At 43.7% G+C, this 27,074-nt stretch overlaps 1 protein-coding gene across 12 annotated transcripts; it reads left to right on the top strand.

Moving 5' to 3' along the window:
* Positions 1-27,074, top strand: PRELID3A (PRELI domain containing 3A). Of its 12 annotated transcripts, none has more exons than XR_015554249.1 (7): positions 1-88; positions 8,041-8,209; positions 8,497-8,586; positions 10,834-10,904; positions 11,013-11,115; positions 22,541-22,680; positions 23,395-23,411. XR_015554249.1 is itself a non-coding variant. In XM_087438952.1 (7 exons), exons 1-7 carry the CDS (start codon positions 57-59, stop codon positions 26,598-26,600), a joined length of 672 nt encoding a protein of 223 aa, XP_087295078.1. In that variant the 5' UTR covers positions 1-56; the 3' UTR covers positions 26,601-26,615. The 12 variants fall into 12 exon arrangements, 11 of the variants coding, with proteins under 11 accessions (XP_087295078.1, XP_087295077.1, XP_087295075.1 ...); XM_087438952.1 differs by lacking the exons at positions 22,541-22,680; positions 23,395-23,411 and adding exons at positions 11,556-11,751; positions 26,590-26,615; XM_087438951.1 differs by lacking the exons at positions 22,541-22,680; positions 23,395-23,411 and adding exons at positions 11,556-11,751; positions 24,241-24,895.

Genomic DNA, 27,074 nt, shown 5'->3' with positions numbered 1-27,074 from the left:
GCAGCCGGAGCGGAGTGAGCCGGGATCGTGGAGCCCGCGCCCTGTGCCCGGCGGCGATGAAGATCTGGAGCTCGGAGCACGTGTTCGGGTGAGGCCGGGCTGCGGGCCGCTGTGGGGTCCGGACCGGCGCCAGCTCCTGTCCTCGAGCCGCCGGGGGCCGCCTGGGAAAGGCCGGACCCCAGACCCGGCCCTCGCAGAGCCCGCGCAGCCTGGCGCTGGCCTATCCCAGACCGCAGCCTCGGCATCCTAAAAAGAGGGGCAGGCCCCCTGTCCCTTCTAGGGCGTCGTTAGGTAGAGAGACCGCGGAGCCGCGCAGAGCTGTTTGACGGAGACGCCGCCGGGGTGGGATTGCTGAAGCGGGGCGGCGGCAGGGCGGGGGTCGGCCTTTGGGGCCGGGGGAGGGCCGAGCTGCGGGATGGTTGGCAGCTAGCCGCGTGGGGCCGGACGGCGCGGGCAGGAGAGCGCCTTCCGCGGCGTGACGCCCCTGGTGTGCTTGGAGGCCGGGGTGGACGCGGTGGGGAGGGGACCCGGCAGAGTGACAATGCGCACTCCTCAGCCCACCCAGGAGCAGGCCTAATCTCGCCTACATACTGCTCTCTTTTGGGTCAGGGGGCGAGGGGTGCTAGGGAGAGCAGAGGCCTAAAGAGCTGGCCGGGTCTTTTGCTGAGAGTATGCGGGGCAGCTGATCCCAAACATGTAGTGTGTTTTATGAATGAAGGGTGCACAGCGGCCCATGAGCTCAGGAGGAAGCCAAGTGTAGAGAAGGCATTTGGGGGGCTTTCGCCTGAATGCATTGTGGGCATGGAAGGCCTTCAAGTCTGCATGGAGAACTGCGAACTCTTTGAAAGTACCCTCGTGACATAAGTGGTATCTTCATCTTAAGTCGCTGATCTGTGACATTCTGAAATCATTCTTTAATATTTTTTAAAGGAACAAAGATTTTTAAATTCCCTGACCCTACTTAGAGAAGCATTTCATTTTTGGAAAAAAACAACAGTACTGCATGAAATAGAATTGTCATTCTTTGGCCTTTATAATGTAAAATGAAAATAAAAATTTTATCAAGTAGTTGAAAACTTCTGAAATTATTTTGAATGAAATCTTTAAACTCGATGGGATCCAACTTTAGTATTGATTTTTTGTACAGCCTGCAGGCTTTCTCAGCTGGGGTTCCTTGAGAGACCCAGTGAAAGCCCCAGAAAGAATGACTCCAGGGATTCTTTTCTCAATTCTCCCAAGGATGGGGTGTGACTGGCACCATCTAGATGCAGAGGGGGGAAGTTAAGTCATTGTATACCATAGATGCCCAGGCAGTGGGGCTCAGTTTTCTCGCGGAACAGTTGAGGAGGACTGCTGTAGAGGTTCGTGAAATGCTGGTTGACAAGCAGAAGTGAATTGTCAGCTGTGAAAAGTCACTATTGATAAAATCCACCCATTTAAAGTGTACAATTCAAAGATTTTTAATAAATTTACAGAATTGTACAACCATCACCTAGTCCAATTTTAGAACATTTCCATCAGCTTACAAAGACCAGTCATGCCCCTTTACAGTCACTCTCCACTCCCAGCCCCAGTCCCAGGCAGCTGCTGATCTTCTCTTTCTATAGATTTGCCTTTTCTGGACATTTCATATAAATGTAATCATACAATATGTGGTCTTTGGTGTCTGGCTTCTTTCACTTAGCATAGTTTTTTGAGGTTCGCCCATGTGATAGCCTGTATCAGTACTTGATTCCTTACCTCACTCATTTTATACCCCTGGCACACAGTAGGTGGTCAGTGAGGGGCTGAGGAATCTCGTGCAGACCAGATGCCCTTCCAGAATGAGGGCACTATCTGCCAGAGGAATTCAGTCAACCCCTAAGCTGCTGTGGACTGGGCTGATCCCTTGTCATTGATTTTTGAACTTAAAAGCAAAGGGCCATAATGAAAATTAACAAATGTGGAATGCAGCTGGCTGAGGTTAATGTCCAGTAGGCCCCTGTGGCCAACAGGTCGAGAAGGACATAATACTGTGTGGTGGCCTAGCATCATAGGAGAGTACAAAATTGGAAGCCTGGCTTTCTGGCTGGGCTTGCTGTGGAGTTTTCCCCTTGCTTAGTCCAGTGAAATCCCTGTTTTGTTTTGTTTTGTTTTTTCCTTTGAGGATTCTAGACCTTTCTTTTTCTTTCTATATAGTACTTGTTTTCTTTTTATATGTTTGGTTGTACTGTCAGGTGAATATTTGATTGGAAGTTAAATTTACTCTTGAAAGGCAAGAAATAATTAGGCACAAAAACTTTTGATGTTATCAAGTTTTCTTTCTGTATCTATATCCCAAAGAAACCCCAGGGGCTGGAGATCAGGCACAGCAGAGAGCAATATAAACACTCCTACAGAAACGGAGAGCCTTTTGGGAAAGCCATCTGATTTAGTGTGTGTTGCCTAGAGAGGGTTTAAAATAGTTTAAATAGTAATGAAAAATATAGGACTGAAATACAAAATATAGAAAGGGGTGTTTAAAAATTAGCAGGTTTATAAGTTTCATCCTCACAGCATTCACTGAGGTTTCAGATCTATGACAAAATCTTCAATAACAGAGCCAACACAAGTAGATTTCTGGCAGAGAGTCAAGGCTGGACACTCCTTGGATTCCAGCAGCTACCAGGAAAGGTCTCTAGTAGGCGATGCCCGTTTCAGGAAAGTAGGGTTTGGAGGAGATGATGCCCTGAGGCAGGCTTGCGTTCTAGCTGGGAGCAGGGAAGAGACCACCGCCCCAACCTTTTTTTAAAATAAGATACATTGAACATTACAGATAAGAGTTGAAGTGCCTGTTCTCTCCTCCCCAGTGCTGTTCCCCTCCTTCTCCCCCATAGGCAGACACGATCATGAATTTGGGGATCATGAATTTGGTGTATGTTCCAAAGGTCTGTCTGGCAACATTGATGTCTGTCTGTGTGTTTATCCATAAATAATATGTACTGTCGTTTGCTGTTTTAAAATAGAAATCAATGGCATTATCTTGTACAGATATTTTGACAGTTTCCTTTTCTTCTCAACAGTGTGTTTTTGAGATCTACCTATACACACACACACCTATGTATGTATATCATAGCTGTATAATATTCCATTGAATGACTCTGTTGCAATTTACCCTTCTTTTATTGAATGGACATTAAGTTTCCCCCCTTATTACAAATCACACTGCAGTGACCACCCCTGTGTATATTTCTGGTCCACTTAATCAAAGGCCCACTTAGGTCAGCAGTTCTCAAAGTCTTCAGCCTCAGGACCTCTTTACACTCTTAGAAAATACTGGGGACCTCAAACAGTTTTTGTTTATGTGGGTTATATCTACCAGTATTTACCATATTAGAAATTAAAACTGATAAATTTAAAAATATTAATTCATTAAAATTAATAATGAACCCATTAGGTTACATTACATTAAATTTCTTTATTAAAAACCTATATTTTCCAAAACCCCCCAAATTAGTAAGAAGAATGGTACTGTTTTACCTTTTTTTTTTTGCTAATTTCTATAATGTCTGGCCTAATAGGAGACAGTTTGATATAGATGTCTGCTGCTGCATTCAGGGTTTGCACTCTGTTGTTTTGGTTGAAGTACATGAGGAAAAGCCAGCCTCACACAGTATGTGAATAAAACCCAATTGGAAAAGGCAGGAATATTTTAATAGTCTTTTTTTTTTTTTAAAGATTTTTTTTTTATTTTTTTTTATTTTAATAGTCTTTTAAAATAATTATGGCAATTCTCTGCTGCTACTACTACAACAAAACAAGTGGTAGTTTCGCGAATTAGTTGCCGCGTAAAATCTGAAACCGTGATGACCGGAGTCACTGGCCTGTCGTGTACTTTGGATGAGTCTTTTACCCCTGGATGATTTTGTGATGTCCTGTGTTGGTCATTTGGAATGTATGGGTTCACCAGGTGACAGTATGGGGCAGTCATCAGGCTCGTGGTAGTGGATACAAGTTTTCTAAAATTCTGATTTTCACTTGAAAGCTCAAATTCTATCTTTGGCAGCAAATACTGTCAGTTGTTTTCCGTGAAGTGATAGGGTCACTTCATAAAGTTTTGAGAAAATGTCTGCGAAATACTCAAGTCTGAATGACCAAAGTTTGTCGTCAGTTGTTTCAAGTAGAAGTGGTGGGTGGAGGCAAGAAGCAGGGGGGTGGGCTCACCACCCCAACAGCTGCCCGCGCTTCCCGCCCACCGTGCACCTGCAGGCACAGCAGAAGCGCCTCGGGCGTGCTTGCTGTGCCCTCGCTCCGAGTGTTAACAGGAGAGCCCTCGGGGTCCTGGTGTAATTTTACAGTTTCAACACGGATAGTCTTGAGAGACACAGGCAGGCGGTTCTCCTGCGTGCACAGCAGGGAGCAGTGGCCACGAGTATGGCTTGGGCCCCTGGCCTTAATTCGTGGGGCGAGGCCAGCAGTTTTCCCCTCTGCAGCTTCTGCAGCATCAGTGTAAATGTCAACACGGGGAAAACGGCGCATCGTGTCTTCCCAGCGCTGTGCACCAGTTTCGGCCTCACGGACCTCCTGAAAGGGCGTGGGAGCCCCGGTGTGTGTGGACCCCATCCAGAGAACCGCTGGTCTGGGCCTAGAGTCACTTTGAGTAGGTGCAGGAGCGCTTTGCCTTGTCTGTGGCTGCCTTCATCTTTTTTTTTTTTTTTTTAACTTGTTATTATGGACGTTTAAAAAATATGTAAAAGTGGACAGACTAGAATAATGAGCACCCAGCGCCATCTCCCAGGTTGACAGTCACCGTCTTGCAGTCTGGTTTCATGTGTCCCCACCCACTGCTCCTCCACCCCCCCGGATTATTTTAGGCCAATCCCAGACATACTGTAATTTCATCTCACTTCTTCGTTGTGACACCCTCACTGTATGTAGAGGGATGCCTTTGTTATTCCGTTCCACTCCCAGTGTGGGATCCCCGGTGAATCCTCTCACCTCCCGGCACTGTGCTCCTGGCCAGCCGCCCTGGGGACGGGTTCAGATGCCACCGTGGTCACCGTGAGCCGTGGTCGGGGACCGCTCCTCCTGAGGATAAACTTGAGCAAATTCCTTGCCTGCCTAACCCAGGCAGCTGAGAACCCTGCCTGACACGCCGGTGGCGTCTGCTGGATTCTCTCGGTAAACTGCTCTCTCGGGGACTTTGCTGGTTTCTGTGTCCACCAGCAGTTCATGTCTCCCTGTTCTCCACATCTTCTCTGACACTTGATGCTCCCCGACTTTTCAGCTTGTGCTAATCAAATGAGTGTCCGGCTATTTTCTTTAACCAAGAAGTGTGTGATACTGACTTGCTGTACTTAAATCTTGTTATTTAAGAAATATTATTATGTTTACCCTTTTCCTCCATTGTTGATGTCTATATTAATTTGTGTGGTCATCCTGCTATCACTAGTGGAATTATTTATGTGAGTATTTTAAGCAAGTTGTATTTAAAGTCATCAGCTAGAAAGATGCAAGGTTTCTATATAAAAGAAACATTATTGTTTGAGATATGCTTAATACAAATATTTCTCAACTTTTAGATAGTTTTAAGTAATTTTAGAAGGCGTAGCCTATTCTGCTTAAAGTAATGATTTTTATGGGAACAGCTCTTAGAAACTTGACTTACAAAGCTCGCAGATTATTTCATTGAGAAGACCCCCCTGTATAACTAAGACTGTTTCTGCATTCATGTATCTCGAGATTCTCCTTCCTTCCCCAGATCTTGGATCAGCCATGTCCCTGACAGTTCTTCTTTGGAGAAGTAAGGGCTCACTCTCTGTAACCTACAGTGATTGAGACCAACCAAAATTCTGCTTCTTCATCCCTTTATGTTAAAGCTAGTGGATGCATTAACTTAGTGACATGATTCCATGGTTTAAAAAAACGTTTCTTTGTTAAAGAAGGGATTCTAGACCAGGCCTTGACAATTTAGAGGCCGTGGAATATACAGTCATGTGCCGCATAACGACGTTTCAGTCAATGATGGACCACATATATGAAGGTGGTTCCATAAGATTGGTACCATACAGCCTGGGTGTGTAGCAGGCTATACCATCTAGGTTTGTGTAAATACACTCTATGATGTTCGCACAACATTGAAATCGCCTAAAGATGCATTTCTCAGAATGTATCCCTGTCGTTAAGTGACATAGGGTAGGAAAGAACATAGGGTAGGGAGCTGGGAGACCCGGTTCTAGTCTGGGCCCTGCTACTAACTTTTTGACCTGGGACCAGAGTTTTATGAGGATAAAGTAAATTAATAGTCAAGAAATTATATTAAAAAAGGACATCAAATATGGAAAAAAACCTTCAATATGTCCATAATCTTTGATATTTGATTTAGTAATTCCATTTCTAGGAATTTACCCTAAGGAAAAATTAGACACATTGAATGACTAGTGTACGCAAAGGTTCACTAGTATTTCACAGTGCAAAATTGGAAGCAATCTAAGTAGCCTACTATAGAGGACTGGTTAAATATAAATATCGACAGGATGACCTATTGAGCAGCAATTTATAATCGTATTTCTGAAAGTAGCTTCATGATATAGGAAAATGTTCATCATCAGTTACATACAAAAAACAGATGATAAGCCATGTACTGAGCATGATCCCAGTTTAATTTTTTAAAAAGTGTGTGCGTGCGTGTGCATGCATCTGTGTGTCTACGTCTTGAGTCTGGGCTGTGTCTGCACATGCTGTTCAAACATGTCTGGGTACATCTGGAAAAATGATGGTGTTGTGGAAACATAGGTATCTTTACAGGGCTCAGATGCTACCTGGGAGTGTGCACATCCTAAAGAAAGGAGGAATTAAGACAATAAGTGTTCTGGGGGAAGGTCCATCCTGAATACACCACTATAGCACCTCTGACTTGGCTCCCACCAGACTCGCATCTGAACCCTCTGGACAGCCATAGGGTTTTGAGCCTAAACAAGCACAGAGCTCTGGAAAGCAACAGGGCAGCTGTATACCTGGCTTGGGACCTCTCCTCTCTGATGGCAGGAAACAAAACAGGGACAAAGGCCTCCAGCCCCTCACCCTCACCTCAAGGGCTCAAGGCCAAAGAAGGAGCCGTGGCCTCCTGCAGGAGAGACCTTGGGAGATGGGGGCACCCTCGGAGACTCCCACACAGACTCTGGTTACCTTTGGATAGTGGAATTGTGGATGCTTTTAATTTTCTTCATACTTTTCTTTATTTTTCAAAAATTTGAACACATTTTTTACAGTCAGAAAAAATATGTGATCACTTCAAGTCACATACCACTTAGAAGTTGGAACAAAGTAGTTGCTTCTCGATAGAACATCAGTACCTGAGAACAGTAGCCTGTTCTGGATGTGTATAAGGCGGATGTGTATAAGGCAGATATGTTCTTCTGTTTTAATAGTGTCGAGCTGCCAGGTGTCGAGGTGATCAGTTAGGACAAGGAGCCCAACTGGAAGTCACAGCCAAGCCTTATTCACTGCAACAGTGCTGGCCCGAGGCAAAAATAGGCGCTGACCCCCAGGGTTCCCTCCTCCCCATGGAACAGCACAGGGAGGGCAGGGGACCAGCAGGGTATGGGGAGAACTGTCTCACCGCCAGAGCCCCAAACAAAAGCGTTCTTCCTCTTTATGGACTGGAGGGAGGGTGGGGACCGAGGAGGAAGTGCTAGGACAGGAAAAGTGCTGAGCCAGAGGGGCAGAAGGTGCCTCAGCTGAGGCCTGGGGAGGAGGCCTCTGAGCAGAGGTGCCTGGGCCAGGAATGCAGATGTGTCTGGGCATGGCTGGCCGGGGACTTGAGTCCTCGTCTGTGCCCCAAACCCTGCTGTGAGGCCTGCCAGCAGAGTCTTCTCATTGCCTCTGGTCAGCCCAGAAGGATCACAGGATCCAGGATTTTGCTCTGGAGACCTAAAGAAAAACCTTTCAATAACAGCGTGAACATTGATTTTCATTTCACTCTGGGACGCAGCGTCTCTGGCTCCCCTGGGCCACTCTGGCACATTTTGCAAATCGTAGGCATTGCCTGCTTATGCTGGCTGATTGTATTTTTCCCGCCAGCCACCCATGGGACACGGTCATCAAGGCTGCTATGAGGAAGTACCCGAATCCGATGAACCCTGGTGTTGTGGGAGTCGATGTGCTGGAGCGCAGTGTGGATGGCCGCGGCCGGCTTCACAGCCACCGCCTCCTCAGCACCGAGTGGGGGCTGCCTGGCCTCGTGAAAGCGGTGAGCCCGTGACTGTTGCCCTGCTGTTTTATTTTTTGTCTAAGCATTTATTACTGCCATACACTCGGCTCGCTTTGCATTCATTCGTTTGTTTGATGTCTGTCCCGCCTGCTGGAACAGGAGCCCCCTGAAAGAGCTGTACAGGGCTGTACATTGCGGCATCCCCAGTTGTATCAGTTGTTGACTAGATAAGTGAATTAATTAGTAAATGAAATGGCATTTTATGTTCCATGATACAAAATGAAATTTTTAACACGTCACTATGCTAGTTTTGCTTTGTTTTTTAGATTTTGGGAACCAGTAGGACTTTGACATACATCAAAGAACATTCTGTTGTGGATCCAGTGGAAAAGAAAATGGAACTTTGTTCCACCAATGTAAGCAATGGCCTAAGATGAGAAAGATCCTTGGTATTTCTTGGTGATGGTGCGTAATGTCTTCATTTAATTTTATTTCCAGACCACCTTTGGTCTAAGTGATCTTCTCTTTTTAATAGAAAGCCTGAATTCATTTAGTAGTATTTTATTTATCTTTTTATTCCAGTATAATAAATTTATAGAAAAATGCTGAATAATGATGCAGATCAGGAGACAGAATGTGACCAGCCCTCAGAAGCCCCCCTTGTGCTCCTTTTCAGTACCCCTCTCCCAGGATAACTGCTCTCCTGACTTCCAACAGCCAAGATGATTTTTAAAAATAATTTTATTTATTTATTTTTAATTTTATTTATTTATTTTTTTTCCCCCAAAGCCCCAGTAGATAGTTGTATGTCATAGCTGCACATCCTTCTAGTTGCTGTATGTGGGACGCGGCCTCAGCATGGCCGGAGAAGCGGTGCGTCGGTGCGCGCCCGGGACACGAACCTGGGCCACCAGCAGCGGAGCGTGTGCACTTAACCGCTAAGCCACGGGGCCGGCCCTAAAAATAATTTTAAAAGTGACGTTTCTCCTTCACTCCTCTCTCATTTCTCTCAATTAAAAAAATTTACAATGGCCTAATGCAAATTCAAAGAACATATTGGGGAAAATGCATGGGCTAGGAACATGGTTTATTTGATAAAATCTCACTCTGCAGACCGTGTCATAGTGTGCTGGAAGATTAGGTTCTGAACTGCTGCAGTGCTTGGTGTACCATCTGGGACCTTTGCCGATGGCCCCATTCCCTCGTCCCAGGCAACGCTTCTGCATAAAGTTACAGGGAATCTGGCAGGGGACCTCCCATTGGCCATTCCTGACAATTTATGTATTCTGTTCCCTCTTCTTCTTTACTTAGAAAATTCCACTTCATTCTTCAAAAAAGCTTAGTTGTCAGTAAAGAGGGACGGTTCATGCTCCAGTGAGGGCTAGTGGGAAGGGCATGGGGTTTGGAGTAGGACAGACGGTGCCTGTATCCTGCAACTATCACCCAATGGCTGGATGACGTTGTGTATGTTAGTTATTAACCTTTTCTGAGTATTACATTCCATGTCTAAAAAAAGAAAGAGCAAACCTCATAGTATTGTTTTGAGGATTAATGAAGGGAAATAGGGTTTATAAAATACAGTGTCTGGCATAAACATAGTGCACATAAAATGATAATAGCTAATCAGAGTTTAATTGTTAATGTTGTTAAGTATTTCCATGCGTTTGTAATAACTGTAACTAATGAGACTCTTTTGATAACTCTGTGCTCAATCGGAGGAAAGGATTTCCCAGCCAACCACTTTGCTGGAACAGTGAGGCTGGGGGAGGAGTTCAGTGAGTGATTATTGCGTGAGAAAAAATAAGTGCTTTAAGTTTATCATTGCTGGAAGGTTATATTGCTTTTGACTACTTAAACTCTAAAAAATAGTCTATATTGGAATTGCTCTTTGTTAAGAGGGTAAATTGTGTTAAACAATGATAAAATTCTAGAGCTCCATTGTCCATTGTGGCAGCCACGTGTGGCTATTTCAATTTAAATGAGTTAGGATTAAATAAAATAAAAAATTCAGTTCCTCAGTCACACTAGCCACGTTTCAAGTTCATTTAGTCTCACGTGTTTAGTAGCTTCCGTAATAGGTGGCACAGATATAGGACATTTCTGTTATCACAGAAAATTCTTTCGGGTAGTGCTGTTCTAGAGCTCCAGTTTTTAAATAGGTTTTAATGAAAAATACTAAGAATGTCCATGAGAGGCGAGTTGGTTTGTAGGAAGGAGCACTGGAGGAGACAAGATCTACACAACCTTGCTCTCACGGTCTGTATAGATTCAGAGTTCTGCCCTGTGAAACCCAACAACATAGTGTCCCAAAGCCAGGGTTTGCACCAGCGGGTGGGAAGCTTCTTGCTCGTTTACCTGGAAGCTAACCCAGGGATATTGTCCTTTTCTATAACTGCTTATGGTTTGGCAGTTTGAAAGTACCTTGAAGGCCAGGCCTGGCTCAGGTTTGGGTGGGGTTTGGAGAGAGGGCAGTGACAGTCGCCAGAAGGAGCAGCCAGGACACAGTTTCCTTGGGACTTAATGTGGTAGTGTGTCCTGGGCCTAAATGTTTCTTCTGTTCAGGCTCCAGTAAGTGCTGATTTGGGGCTGGAAGAGTCTGGGCAGATGGTTTGGGAAGAAATGCAAGAGAAGCAGAACCTAAAGCCATTGTTTCTTCTTTTAAGATCACACTCACAAACTTTGTATCGGTGAACGAGAGGTTGGTGTACACACCCCATCCGGAGAACCCTGCCATGTAAGTGGTGGTGTCCTGGCATGGGCATGTTGAACTCCAAGGTTAGGGCGGGGTGGAACCTCCCTTCTCTCAGGACTACTCACCCCTTTGCTTCTTGCTCTTCTGTAGGACCGTGCTCAAACAAGAAGCCATCATCACCGTGAAGGGGATCAGCCTCGGCAGCTATCTGGAAAGTTTAATGGCCAACACAATATCATCCAATGCAAAGAAGGTATGCATCTCAGTCCTGGGCCTTGTGTGTTCTAGCTGTTAAGTGGTAGCTTGAGTGGGTTAAATGCATAGTCCCCTAAGTCCTATGAGTGCTGGGGCCCTCCGTCTCTAGCTGAGCTCCTAATGCCACAGCATGATCCACAGTTACATTCAAAAGCGGCAGCAGGGAAGGCTGGCCCAGGTCTGAGGGGAAAGCGCGGGGTGAACATGGAACATAAACCCAGCCAAGGCAACTACCACTTCAGAGAGCCAAAATGGGGTAGGCTCAGTTAATAAACAAATCCCACACTTCAAAAAGACAATGCGTTGACGTTGTCAGGCAGGATATTCGGGATTTTTAGTAGTTTGATATTTAATAGATGTTAAGTGGCTTTGGCCAAACCTCTCCATCTGTGGAGTTTCCCTGGAGTCAGCTGCCATCTTTGCATCTCCCTCTGACAGGCTCTGAGAGTGAGCTTTGTGGAGGTGAGAGGAGAAGGGATGGATCCCAGGAGGCTGTCCTCCCCGGCGTTCCTGGGGAGAGAGCTCAGCCTTAGTGAGGCAGAGACTGTTCACGGAGTCCAGCTTGCCTTCCTCTCCAGAAGAGGTGATGGAAAGAGCTTGGGTGTGTGGAAGGATGATGTTATACAAGTTCAAGGTAATGTTAGTCGCCAGCGCAGGGCCTTTGCATTTTACCTTAGCTTACCTTACAGGCCCACGTCTTCCCCTCAGCTCTCCTCTCCTCCTCCTTTCTCTCCGTTTTTTTTTTTGGTCAGAAGTGATTCTTGGGGCCGGCCCCGTGGCATAGCGGTTAAGTGCGTGCGCTCCGCTGCTGGCAGCCTGGGGTCCGGATCCTGGGCGCGCACTGATGCACTGCTTGTCAGGCCATGCTGTGGCGGCATCCCACATAAAGTGGAGGAAGATGGGCACGGATGTTAGCTCATGGCCAGTCTTCCTCAGCAAAAAGAGGAGGATTGGCATGGATGTTAGCTCAGGGCTGATCTTTCTCAGCTGGGATGCTGCCTGAGCTGTACTTCCCTCCCTATCATACCTAAGTCACAGCTTAGTGGAAAACCACTGAGGGCTTGCATTTCGTCTGGTCACTAATAGAAGAACCAATCTGCCCTATTTTTTAGAAAAATCCAGATTTGGAAACATTGGTAGTAGCTTAGCTCAGTTCAGGAAGGTAGGGGAACTGCGGCGCCCAGAGCTGCACACGTCATGTCCTCACTGTGAGCCCTTACTAACCTTTGTGTGTCCAGTGTCTGGCTTAGGGTAGGCACCCTAAATGTTTGCAGAGAAAAAGAATTATAGAAGGAAGGGAATACTCGGTAAGGCCAAAGCCACCTCAAGGGAAACTCAGTGGGGCCAGATAAAAGTCTTCTGTATCACTTCCTCTTAGGGATTGCTCTGTTGAAGGCCTCATAGAGATCTCCTGCCTCCCCTAGCTATAGTTACCATTTGACAGCATCCCCGCTCAGCTGGGGAGATGCCTGGGACAGCTAGTGGCCTGAGAGCGGGGACAGGAGATGGACATGGAGATGGAGAGGCAGGTCATCCTGGGACTTGGGTGGGACGACTCATTGAGGAGGCTATGAGGATAGCTGTCGCTTCCCCCTCGTCCTGCACTCAGGAGGTGAGGGTGAGGGTGAGGGGTGCCTGAGTCGGTACACCCCAAGCTAGTAGTTTAGGCAGAATATATACCACCTTGTTTCTGAGCTTGAGAAACCGCCTGCTTACAGTGAAAGATTGTTCATGAATGGTTACTGCTGTGTCTCCCTTCAAACGGCAGCATTTCCCTTCTGCTATTTAAATTACAGGCTATAGCTTGCTGTCTGCGGTGAGTGAGGCAGAATTTCTTATGCCACGTTGAAATCTTTCTGTGTTGCTCCAGGGGTGGGCTGCTATTGAGTGGATAATTGAGAATTCTGAGAGCGCTGTGAGCTAACGGGGTCTGCACCTGCACCTGAACGGTGGTAACTACAGTGTTCTTTAACCTGGTGGAGAATTGAGTATCTTGCTAACCGTGTGCATGGTGTGCGGTGCTGGGAGGGTGTTTAAAAGATGCAGCCGCTTGTGTCTCTAGCCCTGCGCTCCTTAGTATCTTCTGTAGTGGAAAAAAATCCCTAGGTTCATCCTCGTCCTAATTCATCTCCCTGTTTCATGGCAGGATTTATTGTCAAGGGAAACTTGAACATTCATTATCTGGTCTCTAATGCAGGCAGTTCAGCTTCTCCTGCCAGCTGTTCTCAGCGCTTGGCTGCCTGAACATTTCCTATAACTTGTGCATCATTAGGAAGGAGGCTTTCATTAGGTGGTCCAGACAGTGTTAAAGGCTGATCTGATGGGAGGACTTTTTCATTTTGGGTAGGATTTGAATATTTGCACGTTCTTATAAAGAACGCTCTGTGCCCTTGCGCCCACACTGCAGCGAGGAGGTCAGCTTGCCTCCTTGCCTCCTGCGGGCCAGCCACGCAACTGCCAATGGCCGTTTTCTTTTAGTGGTGAAAGCCATTTCTAGCGTCATCTTGAGCTTCTCAAACATTCCTTGGGTTTCCTGGGCCACCAGTGGCTGGACTGTCAGAAACGGACTTGACACTTAATTGGTCAGCAGTCGTCTTCATTCCTCGTAGGAAAGGCAGAGTTTCCTGCTTCCCGTGTTTAGGGAAACCTTGTACTCCTGCCTTGAAATTCCTCACCCTGTTAACTTTCCACGCTGTACTGCTCCGGGCCCTGCTTTCCCCGGTCTGTCTGTCTGTCTGCAGCATGTGTGTACAAACTCGGTGCCTCAGTCAGCAAATGAGAGCCAGGTGGTTCAGGCTTCTTTAAGACTTCTTGCTGGTTTTGCTTAAGTCACTGAACCTTAGGTTTGCCAGAGACCTTCACCTTGAACCCAAGGTCATGATCTGCCACTGGGTCTCTCGTCTTCCATGGATGCACCACTAAGGTGACCACAGGTAGAGAGCATAGTGTGTGGGGGCAGTGTGGTGTGTGTGATGCTGTCATTTTGAGTTGAGGACTCTGTCACATTTTGTTTCCTCGTAAAGTAGAGCTAAACTGCCTCAATCTTTAATCAGATGCCTCACCCAAAAAATCAAAGAAGAAAGAAAGAAAGAAAACAAATGAATGAACGAAAGAAAGAAAGCAGAGAAAGGAAGGAAGGAAGAATCGCGTCCTGAGTATGGTTTACTGGCCCAGTCTGGGAGAGGTGTGGAATCTGCTGGAATCTTCCTCCTGCCCAGTCACAGCCTCTGCCAGGCTCCTCCGTCGTGACCTCACAGGACAGGAGGCCTGGCCAAGGCAGAGTTCTCGTCTGTTGCTGAGAGAGACTCGGTGGTACGAGGAGGACAAGGGCTGCAAAGCCCTGCCTGTCCCCTGACCGCTGAGCCAGGGGGTGGGAAGTGGCCCTGCCCGCAACCCAGCAACCCCCTGGCCCTGGCCCATGCCAGTGTTTCCTCGGGCTGTTCTTGTGCTTTGTCTATTGCCCCACTAGCCGCAGCTCCCAGCTCTTTCCTGCCAACTCTTGGGATCTTACTAAACAGCTTTTCTCTTTTCAGATGACTCCCCACTCCCACCCCCCCATTGCCCGCATGTGCCCCTTACTCAACAGTCTTCACTGCCAGTCTCTTCACCCACATCTGGCTACCATCTGTCACCTCAGGTGCTGTCGCCGTGTGTCCTTCTCTTCCCCTCATCACTTTGTGCAGATCTGCACACACGCCAAATTGGGCAGATTTCCTGGTTGCGGCTAGAAATCCAATTAATGGGACGTTAATATGGTTGAGGTTGAAGAGTACAGGCGTCCACCCCTCTGGTGACACATGTGGTTGACAGTACAGTGAGCTCTCCAGTCAGAGACAGTTAGAATGGTCTGGAGTAAAGCCCTCTGCCCTCAGGCTGCGGCTCCTATGTCCTGCGGGTCTAAGACCAGCGACCCCGAGGGCTGAAGGCCTGTGTCACTTCTCCCCATTCAGACGTGTCCGCAGGGGGCTTATTCACACAGAGCCAGTGTTAGGAGGTGGCACATGAGTTTAAGCCTTCCTGTTAGCTCTGAGGTACTTCCAATTGGGAGTTTTAACTTTCCCATTTTCAAAAGTAAAATGTAAAATCTCGTTCAGTATGTTTCAAATTATAAAAACTTTAGAGAAGGCCTCCTCCATAAAGGATGGGTAGAACTGTATTCTAATGTTTTTCAGATATTGCTTTTTGTTTGATAGGAATACTTGTAATCTAAAATGGAATTAAATTCATTTATATATTTACGGAATATTTTATGCACATAGCTTTAAGGTAAAATAGAGTTAAAAGATTTATGGCAAAAAAAAAAAAAATCCCTCTCACTCCTGCAAAGCATGCTTTTGCCCTTCTGAGGGGCCTCAAGTCTTTTGGCAGTTTCTGGCTTACTGCTAGGTTTCTAAATAAATAAGGATATTCTGCTATTTCTTGATTTAACAGTTTTAGACGTTATCTGCTGACTTCCTGTTGTGGTAGATTATTATTTTCTCTCTCTTACATCTTTTTTCCCTCCCCCAATTCCCCAATATAACTATATTTTAATTTATGGTTAAAAGCACGTTCAGAGTTTCCATAAGTTTGCAAATACATAACTATGTTTATTACCCATTGAAACAATATACAGTAATTACATTTTCTTTCTCATATAACTGTTTTTTTCCCTTGAAGGTAATAATTATCTTATTCTTTTCATCAATTTAATTTTATTTTTTAAAAGTCTCTGGCTGAGTCTTTCCACACTCTTCACCGATTCTCTACGGTACCTTGTAACATCATTGTCTAGAGGTCAAAACTTTCTGGTAGCACACCCCTTTCTAGTTTCCCTGGCACCATCCTTCCTGGAAGCCAGGACTCGCTCTCGTCTGGCTGAGCAGCTGTGTGGCTGTCATCTTTCCTGGGCACATCCTCGGCCCTTCTCCTCTCCTGGACCCCTTGTCTCCTGGGTTCCCTGCCTTCCTCTTTCTCTTTCCTACCACAGGATAGGGAAGTACATCTTGTAGTAGCTTCTAAGACTTGGCACATCTGAAAATGTCTCTTCTATTCTTGCGCTTCATTCCTAGCTTGGCTGGACATATAATTCTAGACAAAAAATATTTTCACTCAGAATTTTGAAGGCATTGCTCCATTATTTTCCACTCTGATTCTTGATCCTCTGTATGTAGCTTTTTTCTCTCTGAAAGCTTTTAGAATCTCTTTATCCCTGATGTTGTGAAATTTCATATGGCTAAGCCTTGTTTGAAGAGATCTTTTAAAATTTACTGTGCTGCATTGTGTGTGTTAAATTCCTGGTTTTGATATTGTACTATAATTATGTAAGATGTTATTGAGGAGAAGTGAGTGAAGGGTACACAAGACATTCCTGTACTATCTTTGTAACTTCCTGTGAATCTATAATAATTTCAAAGTTAAAAGTTAAAAAAGTGTATACATAGTGAATCATGGAAAATGGCACAGGTGGGCACTCCAAGAATCAGTCCCTCCACTGAAACAATCAATAATATAGCAAAAAATGGCAGAATCAACTTTTGTAGAACTCTGGATTCTAATCAAACACTTAAACCAACTAGGGGAGCACATAATGAATCTTAATTAATCTACCCTGCAGATTTTGGACTTGCCGGCCTCCAGAATCATGTGAGCCAATTCCTTAAAATAAATCACTCACTCTCTATGTATACACACATACACACACACACACACACACATATTCTGTTGGTTCTGTTTCTCTGGAGAACCCTGACTAACATACTATTGAAGCTAAATTGGTGTCAATTCAAACTAAGCTTTTATGAATTTAAGATGTTAATTATAATCACCAGGGTAACCAGTAAGAAAACAACTAAAAATAAATAAAGAAAAAAAAAACAAAGGGGGAATCAAAAGGGTATACTAGAAAAAAAAATCAATCAAACACAACAGAAGGCAGTGTGGAAAGAATTCAAGAACAAAAAGTTATGAAATTTATAGAAAACAAATAGCAAAATATAAGAAGTTAGTGCTTCTTTAGCAGTAATTACTTTAAAGGTAAAGAGGTAAAATTCATCAATTAAAAGACAGAGATTGGCAGAATGGATGAAAAAACATGATCCTACTATATATGTTGCGTAGAAAACACTCACTTTATATCCAAAGACACAAATAGGTTGAATGTGAAAGGATAGAAAAAGATATGCCATGCAGATAGTGCAAAAGAGAGCTGGGATGGCCATACTTATATAAGAAAAAAGTAGACTTTAACAAAAATTGTTACAAGAGACAAAAAAGGACATTATATATTGACAAGAGGGTCAATTCATCAAGAAGATAAAAGTTATAACCATATACATACCAAACTACAGAACCCCAAAATATATGAAACAAACATTAGCAGAACTGAAGGGAAAAACAACAATTCTACAGTAATAGTTGGAGACTTCAATAATGGATAGAACATCTAGACAGAACATCAGTAAGGAAATGGAGGACTTTAACAACACTATAAACTAACTTCACCTAACAGACATGTATAGAGCACTTCACCTAATAATAGCAGAATATACATTTTTCTCAAGAGCACATGGAATATTCTCCAGGATAGACCATATGTTAGGCCAAAAAACAAGTCTCAATAAATTTAAGAAGATTGAAATCATACAAAGTATCTTTTCGTGATTACAATGAAATGAAATTAGAAATCAGTAGCATAAGGAAAACTTGAAATTTCACAAATATGTGGAATTTAAAAACCATACTTCTAAAAACCAGTAAGTCGAAGAAATTACAAGTGAAATTATAGGATATTTTCAGGTGAATAAAAATGAAAACAACACATGAAAACTTATGAGATGCAGTGAGAGCAGTGCCCAGAGGGAAATTCATAATTACAAATGCCTACATTAAAAAAGAGGAAAGATGTCAAATCATTTACCGGATTTAAGGACCTAGTAAAAGAATAACAAACTAAACCCATAGATTGCAGAAGGAAAGAAATGATAAAGATTAGGGAGGATAAAATAAAGAACAGAAAAACAATAGAATTATCGAAGCTAAAAGTTGTTTCATTGAAAATCTCAATGAAATTGGCAAACCTTTAGTTTGACCAGGAAAAAAGAGGATTCAAAATAAAAAAAAATCAGAAATGAAACTGCATCACTACAGACCTTATAGAAATAAAAGGATATAAGAGATACTATGAACAATTATACACCAACAAATTAGATAACTAGGTGAGATGGACAAATTCCCAGAAACACACAAATTACCAAAACTGATTAAAGAAGAAATAGAACATCTCAACAGACCTGTAACAGGTAAAGAGATTGAATCAGTAATTAAAAACCTTGCAACCAAGAAAAGTCCAAATATTAAAGAAGAATTAACACCAATCTTTTGCAAACTCTTCCAAAAAATAGAGGAGGGAATACTTCCTAACTCATTCTGTGAGACCAGTATTACCCTGATACCAAAGTTAGGCAAAGGCACTCCCAGAAAATAAAACTACAGGCCAATATCCCTTATGACTATTGATACAAACACCCTCAACAAAATACTAGCAAGCTGAATCCAACAGCTTGGTGTATATTACATGGTGTATGTTACAAGGATATACACCATGACCAAGTGGGATTTATCCCAGGAATGCAAGGGTGATTCAACATACAAAAATCAATCAATGTTATATACCTCAGTAATACAACCAAGGGGAAAAACCCCGCATGATCATCCCAGTTGACGCAGAAAAAGCATTTGACAAAACTTAATACCTTTTCATGATAAAAACACTATTCTGGGAATAGAAATAGGAATTCTAGGAATATTATAGGAATAGGAATAGAAGGGAACTTCCTCCACATAATAAAGGACATTTGTGAAAAACCCACAGCTAACATCCTACTCAATGGTGAAAGACTGAAATCTTTCTCCCTAAGATCAACAACAAGACACCACTGCTATTCAACATAGTACTAGAAGTTCTAGCCAGAGCAATTAGATAAGAAAACAAAATATTAGGCATCTAGACTGGAAAGGAAGAAGTAAAACTATATTCACAGATGACATGATCCTATATGTAGAAAATCCCAAAGAATCCACAAGAAAGGTAATAAAGGAATTCAGCAAAATTGCAGGGTACAAGAGCAACACAAAAAAAATCAGTTTGTTTCTTTACACTAGCCATGAACAATCTGAAAAGAAGATTAAGAAACCTATCCAATTTACATTTGCATCCAAAAGAATAAAATACATGGAAATAAATTAAAACAAGAAGGTGAAGGACTTGTACACTAAAGATTATAAAACACTGCTGAACAAAATTAAAGAAGACAAATAAATGGAAAGACATCTCTTGTTCATAGATTCAAAGACTTAATATTGTTAAGATGGCAGTACTACCCAAAACGTTCTACAGGATCAATGCAATCCCTATCAAAATTCCTACAGTTTTTTTTGGAAATGGAAAAGCCAATACTCAAATTCATATGGGATTTCAAGGGACCCTGAATAACCAAAACAATATTGAAATAGAAGAGCGAAGTTGGAGGGCTCACATTTCCCAATTTCAAAACTTCTTACAAAGCTATAGTAATGAAAACAATGGGACTGGCATAAAGATATACATATAGACCAATGGAATAGAATTGAGAGTCCAGAAATAAATCCATGTATCTATGGTCAATTGATATTCAACAAGTGTGCCAAAACAATTTAATGGGGAAAGAACAGTGTCTTCAACAAATGGTGCTGGGACAACTGAATATCTACATATAAGAGAATGAAGTTGGACTATTACCTCACACTATATACAAAAACTAAGTCAAAATGGATCAAAGACCTAAATATAAGACCAAAACCTGGGGCCGGCCCCGTGGCTTAGAGGTTAAGTGTGCGCGCTCCGCTGCTGGTGGCCTGGGTTCGGATCCCAGGTGCGCACCGACGCACCGCTTCTCCGGCCATGCTGAGGCCGCGTCCCACATACAGCAGCTAGAAGGATGTGCAGCTATGACATACAACTATCTACTGGGGCTTTGGGGGGAAAAAAATAAATAAAATCTAAAAAAAAAAAAAACCCAAAATTCTTAGAAGAAAAGATAGGGGTAAATATTCATGACCTTGAATTTGGCAATGGATTCTTAGATATGACAACAAAAGGAAAAATAGATAAATTTGACTTCAAAACTTTTGTGCATCAAAGGACATTATCAAGACAGTGAAAAGACAACCTACAGAATGGGAGAAAAATTGCAAATCGTATATCTGATAAGGGTCTATTATCCAGCATATATAAAGAACTCTTAATGCAACAACACAAAGAGAACCTAATTTAAAAATGGGCAAAGGATCTGAATGGACATTTCTCCAAAGAAGATTATGGAAAATAACAAGCATTGGCAAAGATGTGGAGAAATTGGAACCTTCATTCGTGCTGGTGGTAATGTAAAATGGTATAGTCACTCCACCCCTAGGTATATACCCAAAAGTATTGAAAACGAGTACTCAAATACTTGTACATGAATGTTCATAGCAGCACTATTCACAATAGCCACAAGGTGGAATCAACTCAAATGTCCTTCAACTGATGAACGGACAAACAGATGTAGTATATCCATACACTGGAATATCCTTCAGCTATCAAAAGGAATGAAATACTGATACATACTATAACGTGGCTGAATCTCTAAAACATTATGCTAAGTAAAAGAAGCCAGACACAAAAGACCACATACTGTATGATTCCATTTATATGCAATACCTATAATGGGTAAATCCATACAGACAGAAAGCAGATGGGTTGTTGCCAAGGGGTGGGGGGAGGGGCAAATGGGGGAGACTTTGCTTAATGGGTGTGGGATTTCCTTTTGGGGTGATGAAAATGTTTTGGAACTAGATAGAGGTGGTGGTCGCACAACATTGTGGATGTACTAAATACAGTGGAATTGTATACTTTAAAATGGTTAACTTATGTTACGTGAATTTCACCTCAGTGAAAAAGAAGAAACTATAAATAAATACATGCATGTATACACACATAAAGCTGAGGTCAGGTTAGCAAGACATCCAAAAAAAACCATATGTTGGGATCTTGGTGGTCCCTGTGGTTCTGGTAATGCTTTCTTTGATCATTTCCCCACCATTCTCTCTCTTCTCTTTTTCTGGAAGTCCTCTTAGTAATATGTTAAGCTTCCTGGATTGATCTTGTAATTTTCTTATGTTTTCTCTCCTCCTTGTCCTCCCTTCTGGGAGATTTCCTGGACTTTGTCTTCCAACCATTTCACTAATTTTTATTTTGGCAAATTGTATTTTTAATTTCTAAATCTGTCCTGTTCATTATAGCATCTTGTTCTTGCTTCACAGACGTAGTGTCTTCCCTCCTCTCTCTGCAGAAATAAATGCGAAGTGAAGCTTTCTTCTGTGTCAGTGTCTCCTCTGCGTCCTTTCGTTTTGGAGTCTTTCCTCAGATGTCTCTTCATACTGACCTACCCGAAACACAGCGAGAGCTCCGGGTGGAGAGCGAGGCTGCTGACTGCTCGGCTTCACTGTAGGGTGTCCTGTGGCTTCTCCCTTGAACCCCACTGACCTTTTCTGTAGAGTGGTTCAGTTTCTCCCGACAAGACTCAGCCTCTTGGTGTCTGTGTGTGTGTGTGTGCACCCAGGGGTCTAGGAACCCAGGCTGTGAAATTACCCCTTTCAGCCTGTCCCCTGCCCTCCCCTGCGTGTCCTCTCTCTGGCCATTTCCCAGGCTCTAAAAGGCTCGTGTCCAACCCCCTCTCCGCTATGTCACTCCTCATCCCTCTGCTTTCCAACTTCATGTGTGGGCTGTGAGGTTGCTAACTCTGCATGGTTTCTGAAGTTTGTGTTTCTGTTTTTTTTCCTTATAGTTTTGTAGACATTTCAGAGATAAGGGCAAAAGGTCTTTTTTCCCACCGTCTTGAAATCAAACTTCTGTTCACGTTTATTAATTAAACAATTAATTAATTAAAATTATTACAAAATTATCACAATATTAATTAAAAAATATATAAAAGCAATCCATGTTTATAGTTAAAACAAAAGCCTTCCCTTTAGAGGAAGAGTGATTGGCCTGTGCCAGTTGACTCCAGATTTTTGCAAAGGCTTCCAGAAATGTTATATGCATATGCAAGTATGTGTGCGGTTTTTTCTTTTATTAAACACAGATGGGATCATCTGTGTATACTGTCTTGTGTCTGTCTTTTTTCTACTTTTTTCTACATTATCTTGAAAAGTATCTTCTTGTGGGTTAGCCATATAGCACTGAAGTCTTAATCCCTGAAGGATTTGAGGGCTCCTTGCAGATAAGCCCTGCATTTGTAAAGGCGGTGGGTGCCGGGCAGAGCATCCTGTACACTGGGGCAGACTGTAGACTGCCCCTGGGCATCTATCTCCTGAGACACTGTCTGAACCCTTTCTCCACTGACAGCCTCTTGTTCCACTTGTAGGTAACTCTGTTCCAGTCGAGGTAACTCTGTATAACCTCAGAGAGGCAACAATGGTGTAAAAATTGTCACGTAGAGAGTTCTGTTCTAGAGGGAAACATGGACATTTGTGATCTTGGAAACCACACATTTTTGAAGCAAGGGTAAGAGTCTCAGAGGTGGTAGATTCTCTTGAATCCTCTCCAATGGGTAGGGTGTGCAGGCGTCCCTGGTGTAGTTTTGGAGGAAGATTGCATTTTTAGGGCAAGGACAGTTGTAAATGTCAGTTATTTGGCCACTTCAAATTTTTGGTGGCTTGAAGTGGAGTAAAAGTAAGCACATGCATGTGTGGGTTTTTTATTCTCCTATGCTTTCCATTATAAATAAATATATATTTTTTTTCTTGAGGGGGTCAGTCATTAAGTAAGAAAGTGGTAGTGATTATTTGCAAAATTTGTTTAGTGTAAAATAGTTTGGCTTTGTAACTTTCATTTTGGTCTGGAAGTGGATTCAGTATTTATTTGTACAACTGTTCACCATAAGCACAAAAGCAAATGCTGTATGATAAAATATCATGAAAGCTGAGTGCAAATAGCCATGTGAAATTTAACCTTGATTTCTCATTTGAGAAAACAGTCAAAAGCTCAACTTTAATCATGTAATATTGTTTCATAGTGAGTATCTGTCAACACTGCTATTGCACTGATGTTCAGCAGGTACCCCCAGCACTCGGAGGGTGGCCTCATTTCCTGAGGTGCCCTCTGGCAGAAGTTTTAGAACATCAGCATGATGGGACCTGACAGAGGCCTTCTTCATCTCACGTGTTTAGATGTGGACACATCCCCCTGGGAGGTTCCTCAGTGCTGTTCTCTCGGCAGGGTCGCGAGGCCTTGGAGTGGGTGATTGGCCGACTTAACATGGAGTTGGAAGGTCTTGGGGCCCCAGCCTGCGCCAGAGTGTGAAGCAGTGGCGGACTGCAGCCTTCGGGCTCCCTGTGCCCAGGACACGCAGACAGAGGCTGAGCAGCAAGTTGATGGGCGTTCATCACCCACCCTGGGCTGTGGGGCTGCACACACTCGCTGGACACTTGGTTTGCCAGAAGGAACATTCGGGATCAGTGCGTGCCTAGAGACATTTAGGAAGGGGCTTCCAGAAAGGGGGTGAATTTGCTCCATCTTGGTATATAGCTTACCTTTACCTTTTTTTTTTTTTTTTTTGGTGGAAAGGTTTTATTTACTAAACAAGAAGTTAATTTATTTTTTATTTTTTTATTTTTTAATGTTTGTTTTTTTTTCTTTGCACAGGGAAAGATTCGCCCTGAGCTAACATCTGTTGCCAATCTTCCTCTTTTTTTTTGCCCCCTTCCCAAAGCCCCCGCACGTGGTTGTATAGCCTAGCTGTAAGTTGTTCTAGTTCTTCTACGTGAGCTGCCGCCACAGCATGGCAACTGACAGATGGGTGGTGTGGTTCCGCAACCGGGAAGTGAAACTGGGCTGCTGAAGCAGTGAGTGCCGAACTTTAACCACCACGCCATCAGGGCTGGCTCACAAGAAGTTAATTTAAATCTTTGATATCCCTTCCCCAGAAACCAAAGTATCAGTGAAAAAGCGAATAACTTTCTCACACTCTATAACCTGCCAACCTTCAAATAGAAGTTTCTTGTGGGTTTTGATCCTCAAGTTTGCTGTGAACATAGACCGTGGATATTCCCTTTGCTTTCGCAGAAAGAAGGCTGTTTCAGAGGGCTGGAGCAGTGTTTCTAAACATCTGAGAGCCTGAGGTTTGCTTTGGGAACTTGTTAACACTACAGATTTCAGGCCGTCAGCCGCAGGGATTCTGCCAGGTCTGGGCTATGGCTCGTCACATCAGGCTGGGAGCTCACCAGGCCGAGGAGCACTGACCTTTCCAGCGAGTGCTGGGTACGGGCCTCTGCCCCTGTGCCCTGCCGCTGACCTGCCAATACTGGAGCTTCGTGTTCTACAGATGTCACAGCTGTTCTGCATGCGCACAATTTATTTACCAGATTTTATCTTCCACTGACCACAGACTTTAGATTTAATTTACGAGATGAGTTTTTAATTATATGTATATAGCAAGTAACATGAAGCATCCCTATTTCATTTTAGTTTCTGAACGTGAAATGGGACACAATTTTCCTTATTTATGTTTTAACCAAAGCAACCAGTTTTGTTTTTTAGAGGAGAAATGAGTACCAGGAGAAACTAGTTATTTTGATAATGTCATATTGCTTGCCTAAAATTTTTTTTGCCAAAAGCATAAAAGTAAGTCCGGAATTCTTCTGCCTTTCTGTAGTTTCCAGTGTTACATCCCTGTTATTGTGGCCCTTGAGTTTGGTAGGAATAAAAGTTGAATGCACTAGTTACTGCGTTGACTCTTCAGATAAACCAGAAGTTACTGGAATGATGGTCAAGGGCAAGCTATTCTCTTGGAAGCTGGGCTTTCCAGAGCTGTGTGAGCCCACCAGGCCACCTGGTGGTCTGTGTGTCAGTGCCTCCCTTCTGGTTAGGGAGCTAATGCCATACTGTTACCGTAGAAGCAGTGCAGGAGCTCTCTGGAATCAGAGGCTTCCCTTTTCGTAGGAAAAGCGATGGTCCTGAACATTCTTTGAAGACTCTTCCACCCATTTGGCATTAGAACCAACTATAACTCTCTCTGTCCGATTCGACCAGTAGCTTTTTGGCTTCTCAAGAGTGGGTGCCTGTTTGCCTCTAGCATTTCTGTCCTCCTGTTAAGGAAGGGGTGGGCATGCTCTGATAGAGGAGTTAACTGCTAGGTGTCTGTGCTATGAGTTCCATGTTTTTTCCTGAATAGTCTTTCCTAGCAGATCTCTACGTACAGCTGAGCCTTAGTGAATGCCTAATATATTAAAAACAGATCTTTGTAGGTTTACGATTTCAGTATCCAAAGAAAAGGCAGGGTTATTCTGGTGACCTTGGTGCCTAAGGAGAGCACCCTTTGTGAGCCAGCTGTTGGATTACAGGTGTGCAGGAGTAAACCTGGGCAAGTTACATGACCACTGCACTTCAGTTTCCTCACCTGTAAAATGCAGACGCTGATACCTACCTCAAAGGATCAAACCAGAGAGTGGATGTGACACAACTCAGTGCGGGCCTCGTGGCACCCAGTCTACGGTGATGTTCCTGCTTGTCTTGGCCCATCGCTGGGCTGCAGAGTCCCTGGGGGGAGCACTGGGCTTCATTGATGAAACATATATCTATTTTTTCTTCTTTTCTTGGTGAGGGAGATTGGCCATGAGCTAACAATCTGTTGGCAATCTTCTTTTTGCTGAGGAAGATTGGCCCTGAGCTAACATCTGTGCCCATCTTCCTCTATTTTGTATATGGGATGCCGCCACAGCATGGCTTGATGAGTGTTGTGTATGTCCACACCTGGGATCCGAACCTGCAGACCCCAGGCCACCGAAGCTGAGTGAGCGAACTTAACCACTACGCCACTGGGCTGGCCCCTGGAACATACGTTTTTAGCGAGGGTATTTTTTTTTTTTTTTTAACTTTTATAATCACTAGTAAGAGTTAACTGTCAACAGTAAAAGAGGCAAGTAGTGAGAAATTAATGATCTTTATAGAAATATAGAAATTAATCTATGCTTGTGTTTTTGGCTGTTATAGGACAGTTTGCTTAGGGCAGGGTCAGCAAACTACAGCCTGTGAGCTAAGAATGGTTTTTGCATTTTTCAAGGGTTGTAAGTAAAACCCCTACACTCAGAAGAGTATGCAAGGGAGACCAAATGAGGCCCACAAAGCCTGAAATATTTATTATCTGGTCCTTTACAGAAAAAGTTTCTGTGAAGCCAACCCCTTTCTTAGAGATTCCATTGCATCTCTCAATCAACATAAATAAAACTAAATTTGGTCCCTTCCACCAAACTGCTCTCCTTTCCTCCATTTCTAATTAGTCTATTTCCATTGCCCAAATACAAAACCTGAGTTATTTAAGACTTCCTCCTGTTCTTTCCCTCTAGCCATTTGGAAACCAGATACTCCTTTAAAAGGTCTCAGACCAATGCTGTCTTCTCATGTTCACTGTCCCAGTCTGCTTTTAGGTGCTTATTGCCTGGGATAGCCAGCTTCCAAGACAGCCCCCAAGGAGGCTGCCTCATGGTGATCACACTTGCATGTGGTTTTCTCCACATTGAGCAGGCTGACCTGTCGGGTCAGTGGAATAGTGCAGAATATTCCGTGATGGTGTGTGACTTCCCAGGTCAAGTCATAAAAGACATTGCGGCTTGCACCTTGCTTGCTCTTGCATCACTTGCTCTGGGACAAGCCAGCTGCCATGTTGTGAGGACACTAGAGGAGCCCGACAGGAAGGTCCACACAGCAAGGGGCTGTGTGAGGGAGCCATTTTGGAAGCAGACCCTCTAGCCCCAATGAAGCCTTCAACTGACTGCAGCCCCAGCTGACATCTTGACTGCAACCTCCTGAGACCCCAGGCCAGAACCACCCAGCTAAAGCTGCTCCTGATTTCCTGACCCATAGAAACTTGTGAGATAATAAATGTGTATTGTTTCAAGCCA

The sequence above is a fragment of the Ceratotherium simum genome, chromosome 14 (assembly GCF_057802395.1).
Source record: "Ceratotherium simum simum isolate JZ-2026a chromosome 14, ASM5780239v1, whole genome shotgun sequence".
NCBI classification, from domain to species: domain Eukaryota; kingdom Metazoa; phylum Chordata; class Mammalia; order Perissodactyla; family Rhinocerotidae; genus Ceratotherium; species Ceratotherium simum.
The sequence above is the reverse complement of the archived record's forward strand: the minus strand, read 5'-3'. Positions and strand labels throughout refer to the sequence as shown.

Excerpts from the sequence above, each read along its gene's own strand:
- PRELID3A (XM_087438949.1), top strand. The coding sequence starts at position 57 with ATGAAGATCTGGAGCTCGGAGCACGTGTTCGG. Across the intron at positions 89-8,040 it reads AGCTCGGAGCACGTGTTCGG|CCACCCATGGGACACGGTCA; the intron begins GTGAGGCCGGGC and ends TTTTCCCGCCAG. Across the intron at positions 11,116-26,589 it reads TATCATCCAATGCAAAGAAG|TCTGCTTTTAGGTGCTTATT; the intron begins GTATGCATCTCA and ends TCACTGTCCCAG.